Source organism: Coregonus lavaretus (genome assembly GCF_964263955.1).
Source record: "Coregonus lavaretus genome assembly, contig: HAP1_SCAFFOLD_217, whole genome shotgun sequence".
Classification (NCBI taxonomy): Eukaryota; Metazoa; Chordata; class Actinopteri; order Salmoniformes; family Salmonidae; genus Coregonus; species Coregonus lavaretus.
The window spans coordinates 264,605-285,718 of NW_028165332.1; the positions used below are offsets into that span (position 1 = coordinate 264,605).

A 21,114-nucleotide genomic window follows, 5' to 3' on the forward strand; every position below is an offset into this window, starting at 1 on the left:
CATCAGTAAATACATGTTTATAATGTTTCCAACACGTAAAACACCACAAACACAATTTTACACATTGACGTATAAGTCTCTATTAGTACATACTGTAATGTTTAATTTGAGTCTCAAATGGAACCCTAGTGCACTATATAGGGAATAGGGTGCCATTTGGGACAAACACCTTTGTCTTTGAGTGCCGTTAAAGGGTTATTTAAACAGAGCTATGTACGATTGAATGCAGTGTCTGTAGCTTACAGTAAACAAAAGGTGATTGAATGAAAATTTTAACCGTTGTCTAAATAAATTCTGCCTTAACCCGCGACTGCATAGCAGTTTCATTGTTTTTGTTTAGGCGATGTCAGAGGTGTAACGAGTTCCTCGGCGTACACTTCACTGACGATCTGAAATGGTCCACCCACACAGACAGTGTGGTGAAGAAGGCACAACAGCGCCTCTTCGACCTCAGGAGGCTGAAGAAAGTTGGCTTGGCCCCTAAGACCCTCATGAACTTTTACAGATGCACCATTGAGGGCATCCTGTCGGGCCGTATCACCGCCTGGTACTGCACCACCCGCAACCGCAGGGCTCTCCAGAGGGTGGTGCGGTCTGCCCAGCGCATCACTGGGGGCACACTGCCTGCCCTCCAGCACACCTACAGCACCCGATGTCACAGGAAGGCCAAAAAAGATCATCAAGGACATCAACCACCCGAGCCACGGTCTGTTCACCCCGCTATCATACAGAAGGCGAGGTCAGTACAGGTGCATCAAAGCTGGGACAGAGAGACTGAAAAACAGCTTCTATCTCAAGGCCATCAGACTGTTAAATAGCCATCATTAGCCGGCTACCACCCGGTTACTCAACCCTGCACCTTAGAGGCTGCTGCCCTATATACATAGACATGGAATCACTGGCCACTTTAATAATGGAACACTAGTCACTTTAATAATGTTTACATACTGCTTTACTCATTTCATATGTATATACTGTATTCTATTCTACTGTATATTAGTCAATGCCACTCCGACATTGCTTGTCCTAATATTTATGTATTTCTTAATTCCATTATTTTACTTTTAGATTTGTGTGTATTGTTGTGAATTGTTAGATACTACTGCACTGTTGGAGCTAGGAACACAAGCATTTCGCTACAGCCGAAATAACATCTGCTAAATATGTATATGTGACCAATAAAATGTGATTTGATTTGACATATGCTGAGCACATGTTGGCTGCTTTTCCTTCACTCTGCGTTCCAACTCATCCCAAACCATCTCAACTGGGTTGAGGTTGGGTGATTATGGAGGCCAGGTCATCTGATGCAGCACTCCATCACTCTCCTTCTTGGTCAAATAGCCCTTACACAGCCTGGAGGTGTGTTTTGGGTCATTGTCCCACTAAGCGCAAACCAGATGGGATGGCGTATCGCTGCAGAATGCTGTGGTAGCCATGCTGTTTAAGTGTGCCTTGAATTCTAAATAAATCACTGACAGTGTCACCAGCAAAGCACCCCCACACCATCACACCTCCTCCTCCATGCTTCACGGTGGGAACCACACATGCGGAGATCACCCGTTCACCTACACTGCGTCTCACAAAGACACAGCGGTTGGAACCTGTCATTATTTCAACTATAGCCTACACTTTTTTTCCATTCTGAACTTCTAACGCGATTGGGATTTAAAGAGGAGTGTGATTTCATATGCTCAACGACGACAAGAGCAGCCGCTCACCGATTTGACATCTCCAACGCAGCTACACCTCCTACATCACCTGACAAAAACAATGAAACGGATATTCAGTTGTCGGTTGTCGCCGAAACTGTCCCTTACAGTATAAGTATACCCGAACTGCAGAGTAGCTAAAACAATCCAATATGTGTCTGCATCACTGACATACTGTATATTGACTAACTGAAAGCTACAGTAACTTATCTTATGTATGGTTGATTTCCTGTCATCAACTGAAATACCATCATAATGTAGCGTTAAATGATGGTTGATTCCTGTCAGGAAGAAAAGGCAGCTATTTCAATAGCATCAGTCGAGATAAGCATATGTGTGTGTCTGCCTGTGTCTGTCTGTGTGTGTGTGTGTGTGTGTGTGTGTGTGTTTAGGAAACAGAGTATATGTGTGTGTGTGTGTTTTAGGACAGGCCACATCTGTGTGTGTGTGTTTTAGGACAGGCCACATCTGTGTGTGTGTGTTTTAGGACAGGCCACATCTGTGTGTGTGTGTTTTAGGACAGGCCACATCTGTGTGTGTGTGTTTTAGGACAGGCCACATCTGTGTGTGTGCGTTTTAGGACAGGCCACATCTGTGTGTGTGTGTTTTAGGACAGGCCACATCTGTGTGTGTGTGTTTTAGGACAGGCCACATCTGTGTGTGTGTGTGCGTTAGGACACGGAGGAGATGGGATTATGGGGAGAGCCCATCTGTGTGAGGACCTTGTCCAGCCACTGCAGAGGGCCGTGCAGGTGCACCTCTATCCAGCAGGGGGTGCTGGTGACATCCTGACGGTGGTACTCTGCACCCCAGCCCTGCACAGAGGAAGCGGAAGTAAATACCAAGTTATCAGAGACGTGTTCAACTGGACGTTTTTGAAACGTTGTAAAATAAATATGTTATGTAGAACAAACGTGCCACTCAGATATCTGCTCTATTCAAAGTCCCTCCCTGTAGTCCTTCACAGTCGGTTTTCTTCTGTTAGGTGCCAAGTGAACACAACTTTGGTGTGTGTATGTGTGGCAACTTGAGGATCTTGTGTACACATTTGTGTGTATGTGCATGCGTGTGTGTGTGTGTACGTGTGTGTAACTAGATACGACCGTGACCAATATGTGTGTGTGTGTGTGGTCTTGGAACCCTCTCACATCACTCCAGGCGGGAGCCAAATATCAGAATAACATGGTGTTGAGTTACCGTGGAAATATCATTCTTTCTTGAAGCTCCTAAACAATGTTATTTCTCCAGACATCTCAGTACCTCTTTTCTCTCACAAACGTCTGTTTAAATGTGAATTTTCAGTGCTGCATTCACTGCCCATGCAGACTCTCTTATAACCCCTGACCCTTCACCCTTCACCCCTGACCCCTGACCCCATAGTTACCTTGACGAAGCTCATGCGTATAGTACACATCTTGGTCAGTTCGTAGACCACCTCAAAGCCGTGGTTGACAGACTGAGAGAGGAGCTCAGCAAACAGCTGGTTGTTGAAGATCTTCAGACTGCAGCCACTAGGGATCTTACACACAGTGGTGGCATGGAAACCATGCTGGTAGTTACAGTTACGACTCTGGACGAAGATACTGCTGTCACTCAGACACTCAGCGTAGACTTCACCACCCACGTAGTAGAGATGAACACCTGGGAGAGAAGGTGGGGAGGGAGCAGAGAGAGAGAGAAGCAGGGGGTGAGAGAGAGTGAGAGAGTGAGAGATAGAGAGAGACAGAAGGGTTAAAATCCTTGACCTCATTGCTATCTGCTACCCTCTTGGCAGAGAAGAGTACGTATGGAGAGACATTAATAAATAGAAAAGAATATCTCTAATAATATCCTTATTTTCTAGCAGTAACCTACATTAACCGTTTGCGTCTTTGAAAACTGATGATATTTATGGATCACCCTGGTGCTGTTAAAACTGTGGAAACTAACCCTAGTGTGACAACACTTCCTGGTTCCTAGCAGTTTCTCAGAGTAACGACTCCAAAGCAAGCTAGCATGGCACTATCATTCCAGAGTAATGACTCCAAAGCAAGCTAGCATGGCACTATCATTCCAGAGTAATGACTCCAAAGCAAGCTAGCATGGCACTATCATTCCAGAGTAATGACTCCAAAGCAAGCTAGCATGGCACTATCATTCCAGAGTAATGACTCCAAAGCAAGCTAACATGGCACTATCATTCCAGAGTAATGACTCCAAAGCAAGCTAGCATGGCACTATCATTCCAGAGTAATGACTCCAAAGCAAGCTAACATGGCACTATCATTCCAGAGTAATGACTCCAAAGCAAGCTAACATGGCACTATCATTCCAGAGTAATGACTCCAAAGCAAGCTAACATGGCACTATCATTCCAGAGTAATGACTCCAAAGCAAGCTAGCATGGCACTATCATTCCAGAGTAATGACTCCAAAGCAAGCTAGCATGGCACTATCATTCCAGAGTAATGACTCCAAAGCAAGCTAGCATGGCACTATCATTCCAGTGGCTTTAGCAGACTTCCATTCCAACCACAAAGACCCGTAAATCAGAAAAAATGGCTGTTGTTAATTTTCTTTCCTCTCCAGTGGGTGTGCACATGTACGACCCAAGGATTTGTTCAGTCATTGTGTTATTTACTAACCTAGCTGAGTGTTTCATCCCTCGCCAAGGCAGAGTGGTAATGGTCTCCTTATAAACCAGCCCTGTCTGGATAGCTTCTCTTCTCTTGTGACTGATCCCCTGTATGCGTGTGTGTGTGTGTGTGTGTGCGTGTGTGTGTGTGTGTGTGTGTGTGTGTGTGTGTGTGCGTGCGCGCGTGCACGTGTGTGTGTGTGTGTGTGTGCGTGCGTGCGCGTGCGTGTGTGTGTGTCTGTATGTGTCTGTGATGGGGGACAGAGGCATGTGGGAGGAGGCCCAAACTTGGCTCCTCTCCCACTCCCTCCGACCTCTCCTATTCCCCTAGTTCCCAACACCACACACACACACACACACATGTTTTTCACAGTTGCCCATGGCAACATTTTATCTTTATCCAATGTTGAAACGGCAACAATGATCTGACACCATGAGAAAAGCCAACAGGCCAGGCTGTTCCAGGTCATACGGGCCTCAACACACACACATACACGCACTCACACCCAAACACACACAAACACACACACTCACACACAAACAAACACACACACACACACACACACACAGAGCGAGAGAGAGAGAGAGACCTACAACAGCCATGGTACATGGTTCGGCGCCAGTCTAAAAGTGAGAGAGACCAGCAGGACTTTTCCTCTGTTACCGAACACTGTCTCTTTAATAAAATAAGAAAACATTTGACTATGTATATGCATCCCAAATGACACCCTGTGGCTCCCATAGGTCTCTGGTCAAAAGAAGTGCACTATATAGGGAATAGGGTGTCATTTGGGAAGCACAGTGGCTGATGGCTAGTTGTTTACACTGTGAAACAAACACTTCATTTTCTACATTCGGTCAATTAATAATGAATAAACACTATTTAAAAAAAATGTCATATTCATTATTTTCCTTTGCCTGTGTGTGTGTTGTGTTGTGTGTGTGTGTGTGTGTGTGTGTGTGTGTGCGCCTGTGTGTTGTGTGTTGTGTGCCTGTGTGTTGTGTGTTGTGTTTGTGTGCCTGTGTGTTGTGTTTGTGTGTGTGCCTGTGTGTTGTGTTTGTGTGTGTGCCTGTGTGTTGTGTTTGTGTGCCTGTGTGTTGTGTGTTGTGTGTGTGCTTTCCGCCTCTGTGTGTGTGTTCTCACCTTTCCCTATGTGCCTGCGTGTGTGTTCGATGGTTGAGTTGCGGTTGACGTTAGACAGCAGGCCGAGACAGAAGCGGTTCTTGTTGTTGGAGGGGTCGGTGAAGCCGTCGACCAGGACGCTACGGGACGAGGCGTGGAACGTCTCTCCAACGCGATTATTCAGCTCATAGTACGCCACTGAACACCAGTACTCTGGCTCCTCATAACACACAGGCCGCAGGTCTACACAGAGAGGAGACACGGGAGGGTTAAGGCATGCTTCCCAGCCCAAACAGTTTGGTAGAGTTCCTGTATATATTATGACGACATTTTGTGACGTTTTGTTCGTTTTGTACTTTGTTGAGGGTTTTTCCGGCTGTTCGGGCAAACACATTTTTCTTTCTGGAGGCAAGCCGAAGTTCGGAGCCGAAGTCTGCACCCCTTCGTCTGTGATTGGTCAACAGTAGGGATTCTTCAATAAAATGTTTGTTGTCATTCAACGAGAGACGGCTTGTTTTCATGCACAGTGTTTCATTGAGAAATACTGCACCAAACATCCTAGTTAGATGTAAAATTGCACGACTAAGATCTCTTCGGCAAAAAAACGTCAAAATGACTGACAGATTTCTTGAGTTATCTTAGATTAATTCAGACTTTTTTGAGGAAGTGTATACTGGCTACGGCGTCTCAAGATGGACAAACGCCTTTAGAGCGTGTGTTTGTCACCTACATTTTACATGTTAGTCGTTTAGCAGACGCTCCTGTGGTCCTCTGTAGTTCAGTTGGTAGAGCATGGTCCTCTGTAGTTAGTAGAGCATGGTCCTCTGTAGTTCAGTTAGTAGAGCATGGTCCTCTGTAGTTTAGTTGGTAGAGCATGGTCCTCTGTAGTTCAGTTGGTAGAGCATGGTCCTCTGTAGTTTAGTTAGTAGAGCATGGTCCTCTGTAGTTTAGTTGGTAGAGCATGGTCCTCTGTAGTTCAGTTAGTAGAGCATGGTCCTCTGTAGTTCAGTTGGTAGAGCATGGTCCTCTGTAGTTCAGTTAGTAGAGCATGGTCCTCTGTAGTTCAGTTGGTAGAGCATGGTCCTCTGTAGTTTAGTTAGTAGAGCATGGTCCTCTGTAGTTTAGTTGGTAGAGCATGGTCCTCTGTAGTTTAGTTGGTAGAACATGGTCCTCTGTAGTTTAGTTAGTAGAGCATGGTCCTCTGTAGTTTAGTTAGTAGAGCATGGTCCTCTGTAGTTTAGTTAGTAGAGCATGGTCCTCTGTAGTTTAGTTAGTAGAGCATGGTCCTCTGTAGTTTAGTTGGTAGAGCATGGTCCTCTGTAGTTTAGTTGGTAGAACATAGTCCTCTGTAGTTTAGTTGGTAGAACATGGTCCTCTGTAGTTTAGTTGGTAGAACATAGTCCTCTGTAGTTTAGTTGGTAGAACATGGTCCTCTGTAGCTCAGCTGGTAGAGCACGGCGCTTGTAACGCCAGGGTAGTGGGTTCGATCCCCGGGACCACCCATACACAAAAATGTATGCACGCATGACTGTAAGTCGCTTTGGATAAAAGCGTCTGCTAAATGGCATATTATTATTATTCTTTTTATTATTATCCAGAGCCACATACAGTGCATTCTTCTTAAGATACTGAGACAACCACATATCACAGTAAGTACATTGTTCCTCAATGAAGTAGCTTTCAGCAAAGTCAGTACTAGTAAGAGAAGACGAGTGCTAGTTTAAGAAAAGCAAAGGTGTTCGTGTTATTTTACCTATGTGCGGAGCTGAGAAGGTGAGCTTGTGTGTGTTTGAGGAGTCTCCGGGCTTGACATCCTCTGTTGGGGCCGTCTCCATCATGCTATATGGGGGAGGGGGGGTCTCTGCTTGGAGGAGGGAACAGAGGGGGGAGGAGGGAACAGGGGGGGGAGGAGGGAACAGAAGGGGGAGGAGGGAACAGAGGGGGAGGCGGGAATGGAGGAGGGAGGAGGGAAAGGAGGGGGGAGGAGGGAACAGAGGGGGGAGGAGGGGAACAGAGGGGGTGGAGGGGAACAGAGGGGGAGGAGGGGAACAGAGGGGGATGAGGGAACAGAGGGGGAGGAGGGGAACAGAGGGGGAGGTGGGGAACAGAGGGGGATGAGGGGAATAGAGGGGGAGGAGGGGAACAGAGGGGGATGAGGGAACAGAGGGGAGGAGGGGAACAGAGGGGGAGGAGGGGAACAGAGGGGGAGGAGGGAACAGAGGTGGGAAAGGAAGAGAAATTACAATACATCAAAAGTAAAAAAATAAATAGCTACAAAAGGATTATAATAATAGGACAAATAACTATTGAAATGTAAAGACAGTGAAAGCTGTTTGATCTTTATTAAGATGATTACTGCAATGGTACTGTATTACAATACTAGCAGTAGTACTAGTGCCATGCAGTTAGCCCAATGGCCAGCAGATGGTGATATTCATCTGGTATGGATGGTTTCATTTTACCGTCCGAACGCATTGTATGCAGCCGGCAATACACTCGTATCCCCCGTGGACCGGTTCATACCTACAACATTCTCCATTCAGGCTTCAAAGGCGTCGATTTCCTCCTGAACTAGATTTAACTGGAAGAAGGTGGGGGGGGGAAAACGGGGAAAATATGCTTACTTTCTTTTATGAAACACAGTTTTCCACCACCATGCTAGTGGCTAATGATACTTCCTGATGTTGCGCCCTGCGTTCAGCCAGGGATAAACAACAGACTGCTGCAACCTGATTGGCTGAACGCGATACGCAACATCCGGGACTAGCATTCCTAGGCATTAGCCACTTTAGCATGGTGGTAGAAAATGGTGTTTCATAAAGAAAGTACGCATATTTTCCCCGTTTTTTTTCCCACCTTCTCGCCATTAAATCTAGTTAAGGAGGAAATAGACACCTTTGCAGCCAGAATGGAGAATGTTTCAGATATGAACCGGTCCACGGGGGATACGAGTGTATTGCCGGCCATTTGGATAGTAAGGCGGAAACGACTCGATATCGCCATCTGCCGGCCTTTGGGCTACATTGCAGTAATCAGCTCAATAGAGATTATAACAGCCGTAAAGAAATATAGTAATCGTGTTTCTACCTATAATGTGGTAGGGGCTGGCTATAGTACTGTAGTAGTAGTTATGTAGTATTAAGTATAGGTATGTATTTAGTAGTAGTACCTGTGATGTGGTAGGGGCTGGCTATGTACTGTAGTAGTAGTTATGTAGTATTAAGTATAGGTATGTATTTAGTAGTAGTACCTGTGATGTGGTAGGGGCTGGCTATAGTACTGTAGTAGTAGTTATATAGTATTAAGTATATGTATGTATTTAGTAGTAGTACCTGTGATGTGGTAGGGGCTGGCTATAGTACTGTAGTAGTAGTTATGTAGTATTAAGTATATGTATGTATTTAGTAGTAGTACCTGTGATGTGGTAGGGGCTGGCTATAGTACTGTAGTAGTAGTTATGTAGTATTAAGTATATGTATGTATTTAGTAGTAGTACCTGTGATGTGGTAGGGGCTGGCTATAGTACTGTAGTAGTAGTTATGTAGTATTAAGTATAGGTATGTATTTAGTAGTAGTACCTGTGATGTGGTAGGGGCTGGCTGGTTCGGCTGCGCTGCTGGGAGAGTTGGGGTAGCTGGCGGGGGTGGGAGACTGGGTGAGGGAGGAGGAGGAGGGGGAGGAGAAGGAGGTGCAGGGGTGAGGAGGGAAGGAGTCCGGGTATGTGGCGTTCTGGGGCATCAGGGGCTCGTTGTGGAGCGAGGCGTTCCGGAACTTAGCCAGTAGACTGTGCTGGGGGTTAAACTCACTGTGGCGGGGGACCAACACCGGGGGGAGCACTGAGAGAGAGAGGGGGGGAGGGGAGGGAGGGGAGAAGGAGAGAGAGAGAGGGAGGGAGGGCAGCGGGAAGGGAACAGAGAGACAGACAGACAGACATAGTGTCAGACAGACAGACAGACAGACAGACAGACAGACAGACATAGTGACAGACATAGTGACAGACAGACAGACAGACAGACATAGTGTCAGAGACAGATAGACAGACAGACAGACAGACATAGTGTCAGACAGACAGACAGACAGACAGACATAGTGACAGACAGACAGACAGACAGAGAAAGGCGTAGAGCGAGAGAGAGAGTGAAAGAGAGACAGAAAGACAGAGACAGAGAGAGAGAGAGACAGAGAGCGAGAGAGAGAGAGATTGATCAATAATTACAGTTCTTCTCATATCAGATGACTGTAAATCCAGTTTGTCTCTGAAGAGAACACAGTGCTGATGAGATCAGATTTCATCCCACATCCCTCTACTGAACTTTATCCCAGATAATTAACACACAGGAACAACACAGATGCGTCTGAAATGGCATCCTGTTCCCTATGCGGACCCTGGTCAAAAGTAGTGCACTATTTAGTGAATAGGGTGCCATTTCCGACACAAGACTGGGTTAGATAAAACAGGACTTTTTACTTTAGTACTTGATGACTGATGAGGATTTTTTATTTATTTAATCCATTTTAGAATAAGGCTGTAACGTAACAAAATGTGGAAAAAGGAGAAGGGATTTGAATACTTTCCGAATGCACTGTAGCTACATACCTGGTGTCTCTACCTGTCTGTAGTGGTTAATATAGCTACATACCTGGTGTCTCTACCCGTCTGTAGTGGTTAATATAGCTACATACCTGTTGTCTCTACCCGTCTGTAGTGGTTAATATAGCTACATACCTGGTGTCTCTACCCGTCTGTAGTGGTTAATATAGCTACATACCTGGTGTCTCTACCCGTCTGTAGTGGTTAATATAGCTACATACCTGGTGTCTCTACCCGTCTGTAGTGGTTAATATAGCTACATACCTGGTGTCTCTACCCGTCTGTAGTGGTTAATATAGCTACATACCTGGTGTCTCTACCCGTCTGTAGTGGTTAATATAGCTACATACCTGGTGTCTCTACCCGTCTGTAGTGGTTAATATAGCTACATACCTGGTGTCTCTACCCGTCTGTAGTGGTTAATATAGCTACATACCTGGTGTCTCTACCCGTCTGTAGTGGTTAATATAGCTACATACCTGGTGTCTCTACCCGTCTGTAGTGGTTAATATAGCTACATACCTGGTGTCTCTACCCGTCTGTAGTGGTTAATATAGCTACATACCTGGTGTCTCTACCCGTCTGTAGTGGTTAATATAGCTACATACCTGGTGTCTCTACCCGTCTGTAGTGGTTAATATAGCTACATACCTGGTGTCTCTACCCGTCTGTAGTGGTTAATATAGCTACATACCTGGTGTCTCTACCCGTCTGTAGTGGTTAATATAGCTACATACCTGGTGTCTCTACCCGTCTGTAGTGGTAAGGGTTGATACAGATGTCTTTCTGTTTGGATCCGAAGGCGAATTCGCAGCACTCCAAGGCCTTGAGCTCATGATGAGACTGCAGGTCGGGCCAACGCCACACCCTACAGTAGATAACGTGGGGGAGTCCCTTCCTGTGGGACACCTGGAGACGACCGTCCAGAGACCGGGGGATGGTCACACACTTACCTGTTGGAGGAGGTAAAGAGAGGTTGGATCAGAGGTGTTGTAGACTATATCAGAATAAGCTACAAAGGTGAATGGAACTGAATGAAACAGTGCATGACCAGTTGGTTCCTATGGATGTGTACTTCCTGTCTGTTATGGACTCGGGAGTGACATGTTTCCTGGTCCTAGTGATGACATCATCTCTGGATAAACACTCTTTAACTGGTCACACACACACACACACACACACACACACACATACACACACATACACACACACACACACACACACACACACGTGTAATGGCGCTGAAATGTATAGCGACCGTTTTACAGGCTCCTGACCAATTCTGCTATTTGGTATGTTTTTTTTGCGCTGATTGTAAAAAAAAAAAAAAAGTTTTTACATAATGTTCCCGACATCGTTTCCTATGACTGAAAAGAGCTTCTGGACATCAGAACAGCGATCGCTAACCTCGATTTGGATGAACGTTTCTACTTCAACGAGTTGTCGGAGCAGGACAAACTGCTCACCCCGACATTCTGAAGAGAAAAGAGACGGTGATAGAGAGGCCGACGCCCCCCTGATGAAACTACGGCGACGAGTAAATAAACTGCCTGTTCTATAAAATCACTGGAGAACAAACAGGACCAGCTCCATTCGAGACCACCCTATCAACTGGACCTGAAGAACTGTAATATCCTACGCTTCCTGGAGTCGTGGCTAAACAAGGACCTGGATAATATACATTTAGCTGGTTTTTCCTCTGCATCGGCAGGACAGAACGGCAGCATCGGGTAACCTCAAGGGGGGGGGGGGGGGGGGGGTGGTGGTGCGCGATCTCTAACACTAAGGAAGTCTCGGGGTTCTGATCGCCTGAGACAGAATACTTCATGATAAGCTGTAGACTGTACTATTTACCAAGAGAGTTTTCATCTGTATTTTTTTGTAGCTGTCGATTTACCACCACAAACCGATGCTGGCACTAAGACCGAGAGAGCGCTAACACTCAACGAGCTGTATACGGCCATAATGCTCATCCAGAGGCGGTGATTTCAATGCAGGAAAACTGAAATCCGTTTTACCCAATTTATACCAGCATGTCGCCTGTGCAACTAGAGGCAAAAAAAACTCACCATCACCTTTAATCAACACACATGGACGCATACAAAGCTCTCCCTCGGCCTCCATTTGGCAAATCTGACCATAACTCTATCCTCCTGATTCCAGCTTACAAGCAAAAACTCAAACAGGCACATCAGTCACCGGCTTCATTAATAAGTGCATCGACAGCGTCATCCCCACAGTGACTGTACGTACATATCACAACCAGAAGCCATGGATAGCAGGCAACATCCGCACTGAGCTAAAGGCTAGAGCTGCCGCTTTCAAGGAGTGGGACACTAACCCGGACGCTTATAAGACATGCAAAACATCAATACAGGACTAAGATTGAATCCTACTACACCGGTTCTGACACTCATCGGATGTGGCAGGGCTTGCAAACTATCACGGATTACAAAGGGAAACCCAGCCGCGAGCTGCCCAGTGATGCGAGCCTACCAGATGAGCTAAATGTGAGTAAGACCTTTAAACAGGTCCACAAGACCGCAGGGCCAGACAGATTACCAGGACGCGTACTCAGAGCATGCGCTGACCAGCTGGCAAGTGTCTTCACGAACATTTTCAACCTCTCCCTAATCCAGTCTGTAATACCTACATGTTTCAAGCAGACCACCAGAGTCCCCGTGCCCAAGAATGCCAAGGTAACCTGTCTAAATTACAATCACCCCGTAGCACTCACATCTGTAGCCATGAAATGCTTTGAAAGGCTGGTCATGGCTCACATCAACACCATCATCCCAGACACACTGGGCGCACTCCAATTCACATACCACCCCAACTGATCCACAGATGATGCAATCTATATTGCACTCCACACTGCCCTTTCTCACTTGGACAAAAGGAACACCTACGTGAGAATGCTGTTTATTGACTACAGCTCAGCGTTCAACACCATAGTGCCGTCAAAGCTCATCACTAAGCTAAGGACCCTGGAACTGAACACCTTCCTCTGCAACTGGATCCTGGACTTCCTGACGGGCCGCCCCCAGGTGGTAAAGGTAGGCAATAACACATCCGCCACTCTGACCCTGAACACGGAGGCCCCTCAGGGGTGCGTGATCAGTCCCCTCCTGTACTCCCTGTTCACCCACGACTGCGTGGTCGCGCACAACTCCAACACCATCATTAAGTTTGCAGACGACACGACGGTAGGTCTGATCACCGACGACAATGAGACAGCCTATAGAGAGGATGTCAGAGACCTGGCAGTGTGGTGCCAGGACAACAACCTCTCCCTCAACGTCAGCAAGACAAAGGAGCTGATTGTGGACTACAGGAAAAGGAGGATCGAGTACGCCCCCATTCACATCGACGGGGCTGTAGTGGAGCGAGTCGAGAGCTTCAAGTTTCTCCGTGTCCACATCACTAAGGATCTATCATGGTCCAAACACACCGACACAGCTGTGAAGAGGGCACGACAAAGCCTCTTCCCCCTCAGGAGGCTGAAAAGATTTGGCATGGGCCCTCAGATCCTCAAAACGTTATACAGCTGCACCATTGAGAGCATCCTGACTGCCTGCATCACCGCTTGGTATGGCAACTGCATGGCATCAGACCGCAAGGTGCTAAAGAGGGTAGTGCGTACGGCCCAGTACATCACTGGGGCCGAGCTCCCTGCCATCCAGGACCTCTATACCAGGCGGTGTCAGAGGAAGGCACTAAAAATTATCAAAGACTCCAGCCCCCCAAGTTATAGACTGTTTTCTCTGCTACCGCACGGCAAGTGGTACTGATGCACCAAGTCTGGAACCAACAGGACCCTGAACAGCTTCTACCCCCAAGACATAAGACTTCTAAATATACTGAACAAAAATATAAACGCAACATGCAACAATTTCAACGATTTTACTGAGTTACAGTTCATATAAGGAAATCAGTCAATTTAAATAAATTCATTAGGCCCTAATCTATGGATTTCACATGACTGGGAAGGGGTGAAGCTATGGGTGGGCCTAGGAGGTCATAGGCCCTCCCACTGGGGAGCCAGGCCCAGCCAATCAGAATGAGTTTTTCCCCACAAAAGGGCTTTATTACAGACAGAAATACTCCTCAGTTTCATCAGCTGTCCGGGTGGCTGGTCTCAGATGATCCTGCAGGTGAAGAAGCCGGAAGAGGAGGTCCTGGACTGGCGTGGTTACACGTGGTCTGCGGTTGTGAGGCTGGTTGGAAATACTGCCAAATTCTCTAAAACAACGTTGGAGGCGGCTTATGGTAGAGAAATGGACATTACATTATTTGCCAACAGCTCTGGTGGACATTCCTGCAGTCAGCATGCCAATTACACGCTCCCTCAAAACTTGAGACATCTGTGGCATTGTGTTGTGTGACAAAACTGCACATTTTAGAGAGGCCTTTTATTGTCCCCAGCACAAGGTGCACCTGTGTAATGATCATGTTGTTTAATCAGCTTCTTGATATGCCACACCTGTCAGGTGGATGGATTATCTTGGCAAAAGAGAAATGCTCACTAACAGGGATGTAAACTAATTTGTGCACAAAATTTGACATAAATAAGCTTTTTGTGCGTATGGAAAATGTCTGGGATCTTTTATCTCAGCTCATGAAACATGGGACCAACACTTGACATGTTGCGTTTATATTTTTGTTCAGTATAGTTAGTTAAATAGTTAACCAATAACTACCCGGACTATCTGCATTGACCTGATTTTGCACTAACTTTTTTGACTCATCACATACACTGCTGTTTACTATCTGTCCCTTTCTTCCTAGTTATATGTACATATCTACCTCAATTACCTCGTACCCCTGCACATCGACTCGGTACTGGTACCCCTTGTATATATAAGTTATCGTTACTCATTGTGTATCTATTGTTACTTTTATTATTACATGTTTTACTTTCCTATTATTTCTCTATAATGTCTTTCTCTCTGCATCGTTGGGAAGGGCCCGTAAGTAAACATTTCACTGTTGTTTACGAAGCATGTGACGGTTAAAATGTTATTTGATTTGATCTGACAGGGTTACTCACTGGGCTGTCCGGGGCAGCTGAGGGCCTTCTCCAGCTCCTCCATCGCTCCCTTCTTCTTCTTTAGTTTCTTGACCAGGGAGTCCACAGCCTTCTCTGCCCACTTCTCCTCCTCATCCCCCTGTTTCCATCCCAGAAGCCTCTTCACTGCAGGGCTGGTGAAGGAGAAGAGTGACGTGATGGAGGTGGAGGAGTGCATGAGGGATGGAGGGAGGGAGGGAGGAGAAACCCCCACTTGGGTGAAAGAGGGAGGGAATGTGATGAGAGGAGGTAGGAGAGGGGGACAGAGGAGGAGTGTGATGGATGGATTGTCGCCCACGCGGGTAAAGGAGAGCGGAAGCGAGGGATCAGGGATGGAGCTCGAGGAGGAGTGTGAGGAGTCACTGTAAACAGAAGCTGGGGTTCATTAGTTCCGTTGGTGCTTCCTGAAGAGACCAGGAGTAGGAATAATGACACAATCCCAAATATCTTATTTTTCTTCTCTCTTGCTCTCTCTGTTTCACTCCCTTTCTCTGTGTGTCTCTCCCTCTCTCTCTTAGCAGGATTATGGTCTGGTCAGAATGGTAGCCTCCTGTAGTGAATGTTATTCCTCATGCAGTCAGAAGTCCCGGTCAGGTTTCAGTCATCTGACCAGAGAAGAGAGAGATTAAATTAGGCGCTAATTTAACAGAAACAAAGGGCTGGTCAGCAGGGGTGTGAGTCACATGAACCAGAGGGTTTAATACAACAGAAGACTTAGGAGATAATTAGGACTGGGACACTGAATCAAGTCTACAGGGACTATAGGGATTTACAGGGCCTTCAGAAAGTCTGACTTATTCCACATTGTTGTTACAGCCTGAATTCAAAATGGATTAAATAGATTTTTTTCTCTCACCCATCTACACACAATACCCCATAATGACAAAGTGAAAACATGCTTTTAGAAGTTGCCGGAGAGGAAGGAAACTGCTCAGGGATTTCACCATGAGCCAAATGGTGATTTTAAAACAGTTACAGAGTTTAATGACTGTGATAGGAGATGACTGAGGATGGATCAACATCATTGTAGTTACTCCACAATACTAACCTAATTGACAGAGTGAAAAGAAGGAAGTCTGTACACAATACAAATATTCAGAGACATGCATCCTGTTTGCAACAATTCACTTAGGTAATAATGCAAAAATGTGGCAAAGAAATTAACTTTTTGTCCAGAATACAAAGCGTTATGTTTGGGGCAAATCCAACACAACACAATACTGAGTACCACTCTTCATATTTTCAAGCATGGTGGCGTCTGTATCATGTTATGGGTATGCTTGTCATCGGCAAGGACTAGGGAGTTTTTTTAGGACAAAAAGAAACGGAATACAGCTATAAGCACAGGCAAAATCCTAGAGGAAAACCTGGTTCAGTCTGCTTTCCAACAGACACTGGGAGACGAATTCACCTTTCAGCAGGACAATAACCTAAAACACAAGGCCAAATCTTCACTGGAGTTGCCTCCAAAGAATATACATTGAATGTTCCTATGTGGCCTAGTTACAGTTTTGAGTGAAATCGGCTTGAAAATCTATGGCAAGACTTGAAAATGGCTGTGTAGCAATGATCAACAACCAACTTGACAGAGCTTGAAGAATTCTTTAAAAGAATAATGGGCAAATATTCTACAATCCAGATGTGCAAAGCTCTTAAGCAGGTCACCCTTAAAAGACTCACAGCTGTAATCACCGCCAAAGGTGCTTCTCTACAAAGTATTGACTCAGTGTACATCCCACTGTCTCATAGTGAGGAGCCACACTGTCTGGCCAGCACTGGTCACACCACTCACATATGGATGGACGGACAGACAGACAGACAGACAGACAGCATGGAAATGGAAACATTCTTATTCAGGCAGGCATGCTTTCTCTCTCTCCTAGTCAGGCTGGCTCTTCCAGCAAGGTTTTGCAACATTACCTAATGTGCCATTCATAATGGAAGAACTCAGATATTGGCTTTAAAAAAAACAACTTTAATGTGGCACCATTCTTTCTCTCTTTCATTCTCTCTTTCTTTGATTATTTCTCTCTCTCTCTCTCTCTCTCTCTCTCTCTCTCTCTCTCTCTCTCTCTCTCTCTCTCTCCCATACAAAAAGAGAGGGATCTTTATTCCATTGTAAAACAGTCTAATGAAGCCTACACAGAGTAGTCCAGTAGTTGAGTAGTTTATGTGGTCTTGTAAAAAAGGGATTCTTGTGATTTTCAGTCCTGTTTCATCCTCAAAAACCCTGGCTACTGTTTGTTTATGATCTGTCACTCTTCATGTTTGAACCTCTCTTGGACTGAGATGACAACAAAACGAATGTATTGTTATAATCATGATATATCTGCATTGAAATCCATACCACATAGAAATAATGTACTAGCCTAGGGAACATAGGAATGCCAAACATGCTGAGAGCAAGCGTCACTATAATTCAGCAGCAGGCACTGGAGTTATCCTGTGTCTGCGCGCGGCACTCTGTTCGAATGGATACAGGACAGAGCGAGGACTGAACGGCCTCTTCTTCTTTAGTTCAGTCAGTCACGGTCAATTAAGAAATGGAATCATCTGACGCCACATATTCACCCTGTATGTCAGTTGGAAAAGTAGCCTATAACAGCGTAGGTTTGTATTTTGGCAAATGTGGCGCGCACTACAGGCGCTCACCGCCCACTGCACTTGAATGCGGTAGCGCGGCACCAGCGCGTCTGTTCCGCTCTGCCTGCGTTGACTCCTTTCTGAAGCTGGCGTCACTCAGTCTACGGGCTGAGATAGGCTTAATTACCTTATGCTTTATCATCAGCAGACAACCCCGAAAGTAAACACACCAGTTTCCCTTTACTACGAGGAAGTTTTTTTTTCTTCTGTACATGACATGTTGAGGACGAGTTCCCCTCCCCGCCCTCTGCCCAACTACACACTATCACAGGGCGACAAGGTAACCGCTTTCCGCATTGTAGTAGGTTACATATGCATCACAATGTTTTCTACTATTTCGCAATGTTGTTTCCCACTATAGCCAAAAGCCAACCACGCTTTCAAAATGGGACAATAACTTCCCATGAACACAGAATAGCCTAAGATCATTATTAAATATAAGGTGAAATAAAAAGATTGTGATAAAATAAAAGTTTAATCAGACATCTGCAAATGTTTGTCATACCTTCAATAATCATCACGTTCATATTGTTTCACATACACTGTAAAGGGGTTACTGTGAATTTGACAGTAGCTTACAGGCAGCTAGGTGGCAAGTAAAAGTCTGCATTTCATATTACAGTACACCTACTGCAACATAAATACAGTATCAAAGCAAGTACTGTGTAATGACACACAGTACAATACCGTAAAAGGTACTGTAAAAAAAATAATTCTTCAGTAATAGGAATTAATAAATGGCTCTTTGAAATTCGTTGAGGGGAGGGGTTTCTATTTCCTAGTTGTATACTGTAATTACATGGCTGTTACACATTACAGTATATTAATGGATATTTGGTGTTTTATATCAGTGGCACATCTAAAGGCCTTAACAAAGGCTTTCAAACTGGCAGCGACTACAGGGGAAAACAGACCAAAAGGACATGGCAAAATGCTCAACCAATAAAGGTAAGGTTTAAGACCTGCTGCCACTCCAATCTGTCCCCCATACACATTGATGGGGCACTATAACCACATTGGAGTTAAATTGGTCCAGCATTCTCACTGGTGCAACAAACAGAGCACGCCTCTAAATATGTTAATGAGCCAGAAACTACAATACCATGTACCCACTAGTGGTCAACAGGTTTTTGTCACTACAAAGATACGGTATGGTACTCTATTCTGTGGTGTGGAATTACAGTACCATTCGAAATACAGCATTTCATTTCCCTCCCACAACATTTTCCCATAATGCACCATAATTTACAGTATGCAGCAGTAAAACGTTTCAGAGTATTTTACTGTTGATAATACCCAAAAGTACCATATCATTTACCATTTTTCATTACACTGTATACTTAAAAAAACATGATCCTGTGTGTGATAGCCTCATAGCCAATCAATTACACTAACCCCCTAGAAGACCCACGCATTAAAGTTATCAATATCATTTAAAAAAGCAAAATATTTAATCTCTCACCTCTGCTGTGTGATGTCCATTCACTACAGCGCTTCACTGTTGTGAATGACGGGGGCGATTCCTGTCCCTCTGTTCATGCGTGTGATGTCTGGCTTCCCAGTTGAGCGCGGCGCGGATAGAGCAAGGTGGGGAGAGTGTTTGCTAGGAGCCCTTGAGCCTCCACGAGCGGAGCAGAGCGCCACAACCCCGGCGTCAGCCAGGCTGGAGCCGCAGTGCCTGCGTGCCAGATCCCTCCGCCAGCCAGCCTGCCCCTGGAACTTTCCCAGGATTCGAGAAAGATTCAGACAGACAGTCAGCAGCGGTGCGCGCTCTCTCTCTCTGTCTCTCTCTCTCTCTCTCTCTCTCTCTCTCTCTCTCTCTCTCTCTCTCTCTCTATCTATCTCTCTCTCTCTCTCTCTCTCTCTCTCTCTCTCTCTCTCTCTCTCTCTCAATTTCAATTTAAGGGCTTTATTGGCATGGGAAACGTATGTTAACATTGCCAAAGCAAGTGAAGTAGATAGTAAACAAAAGTGAAATACACAATAAATATTTACAGTAAACATTACACTCAGAAGTTCCAAAAGAATAAAGACATTTCAAATATCATATTATGTATATATACAATGTTGTTACAATGTGCAAATAGTTAAAGTACAAATGGGAAAATAAATATTTTGTGGCAACAGGTCAGAAATCTTGCAGCTGTGATGGCACACTGTGGTTTTTCACCCAGTAGATAAGGGAGTTTATCAAAATTGGGTTTGTTTTTTCGAATTCTTTGTGGATCTCTGTAATCTGAGGGAAATATGTGTCTCTAATATGGTCATACATTTGGCAGGAGGTTAGGAAGTGCAGCTCAGTTTCCACCTCATTTTGTGGGCAGTGTGCACATAGCCTGTCTTCTCTTGAGAGCCAGGTCTGCCTACGGCGGCCTTTCTCAATAGCAAGCCTATGCTCACTGAGTCTGTACATAGTAAACGCTTTTAATGAGTTTGGGTCAGTCACAGTGGTTAGGTATTCTGCCACTGTGTACTCTCTGTTTAGGGCCAAATAGCATTCTAGTTTGCTCTGTTTTTTTGTGAATTCTTTCCAATGTGTCAAGTAATTCTCTTTTTGTTTTCTCATGATTTGGTTGGGTCTAATTGTGTTGTTGTTGTTGTTGTCCTGGGGCTCTGTGGGGTCTGTTTGTGTTTGTGAACAGAGCCCCAGGACCAGCTTGCTTAGGGGACTCTTCTCCAAGTTCATCTCTTTGTAGGTGATGGCTTTGTTATGGAAGGTTTGGGAATCACTTCCTTTTAAGTGGTTATATAATTGAACAGCTCTTTTCTGGATTTTGATAATTAGCGGGTATCGGCCTAATTCTGCTCTGCATGCATTATTTGGTGTTTTTCGTTGTACACTGAGGATATTTTTGCAGAATTCTGCATGCAGAGTCTCAATTTGGTGTTTGTCCTATTTTGTGAATTCTTGGTTGGTGAGCGGACCCCAGAACCATAAAGGGCAATATGACTGATTCAAGTATTTTTAGCCAGATCCTAATTGGTATGTCAAATTTTATGTTCCTTTTGATAGCCCTTCTTGTCTTGTCTCTCAGATCGTTCACAGCTTTGTGGAAGTTACCTGTGGCGCTGATGTTTAGGCTAAGGTAGGTATAGTTTTTTTGTGTGCTCTAAGGCAACAGTGTCTAGATGGAATTTGTATTTGTGGTCCTGGCAACTGGACATTTTTTGGAACACCATTATTCTTGTCTTACTGAGATTTACTGTCAGGGCCCAGGTCTGACAGAATCTGTGCAGAAGATCTAGGTGCTGCTGTAGGCATTTACATTTTAGTCATTTAGCAGACGCTCTTATCCAGAGCGACTTACAGTTAGTGAGTGCATACATATTTTATTTTTTTCATACTGGCCCCCCGTGGGAATC

The 21,114-nt window shown here is 45.2% G+C and overlaps 1 protein-coding gene across 1 annotated transcript; it reads right to left on the minus strand.

Moving 5' to 3' along the window:
* On the minus strand, window positions 1–19,348 carry smad9 (SMAD family member 9). The gene is made up of 8 exons (XM_084191088.1): window positions 19,214–19,348; window positions 15,091–15,713; window positions 10,778–10,993; window positions 9,028–9,285; window positions 7,203–7,313; window positions 5,471–5,692; window positions 3,097–3,353; window positions 1–2,527 (listed from the first exon to the last, which is right to left on the minus strand). The coding sequence occupies exons 2-8, from the start codon at window positions 15,284–15,286 to the stop codon at window positions 2,384–2,386; spliced, it is 1,404 nt and encodes a 467-aa protein (XP_084047214.1). The 5' UTR covers window positions 15,287–15,713; window positions 19,214–19,348; the 3' UTR covers window positions 1–2,383.
* Between the last annotated feature and the right edge of the window lie 1,766 nt (window positions 19,349–21,114).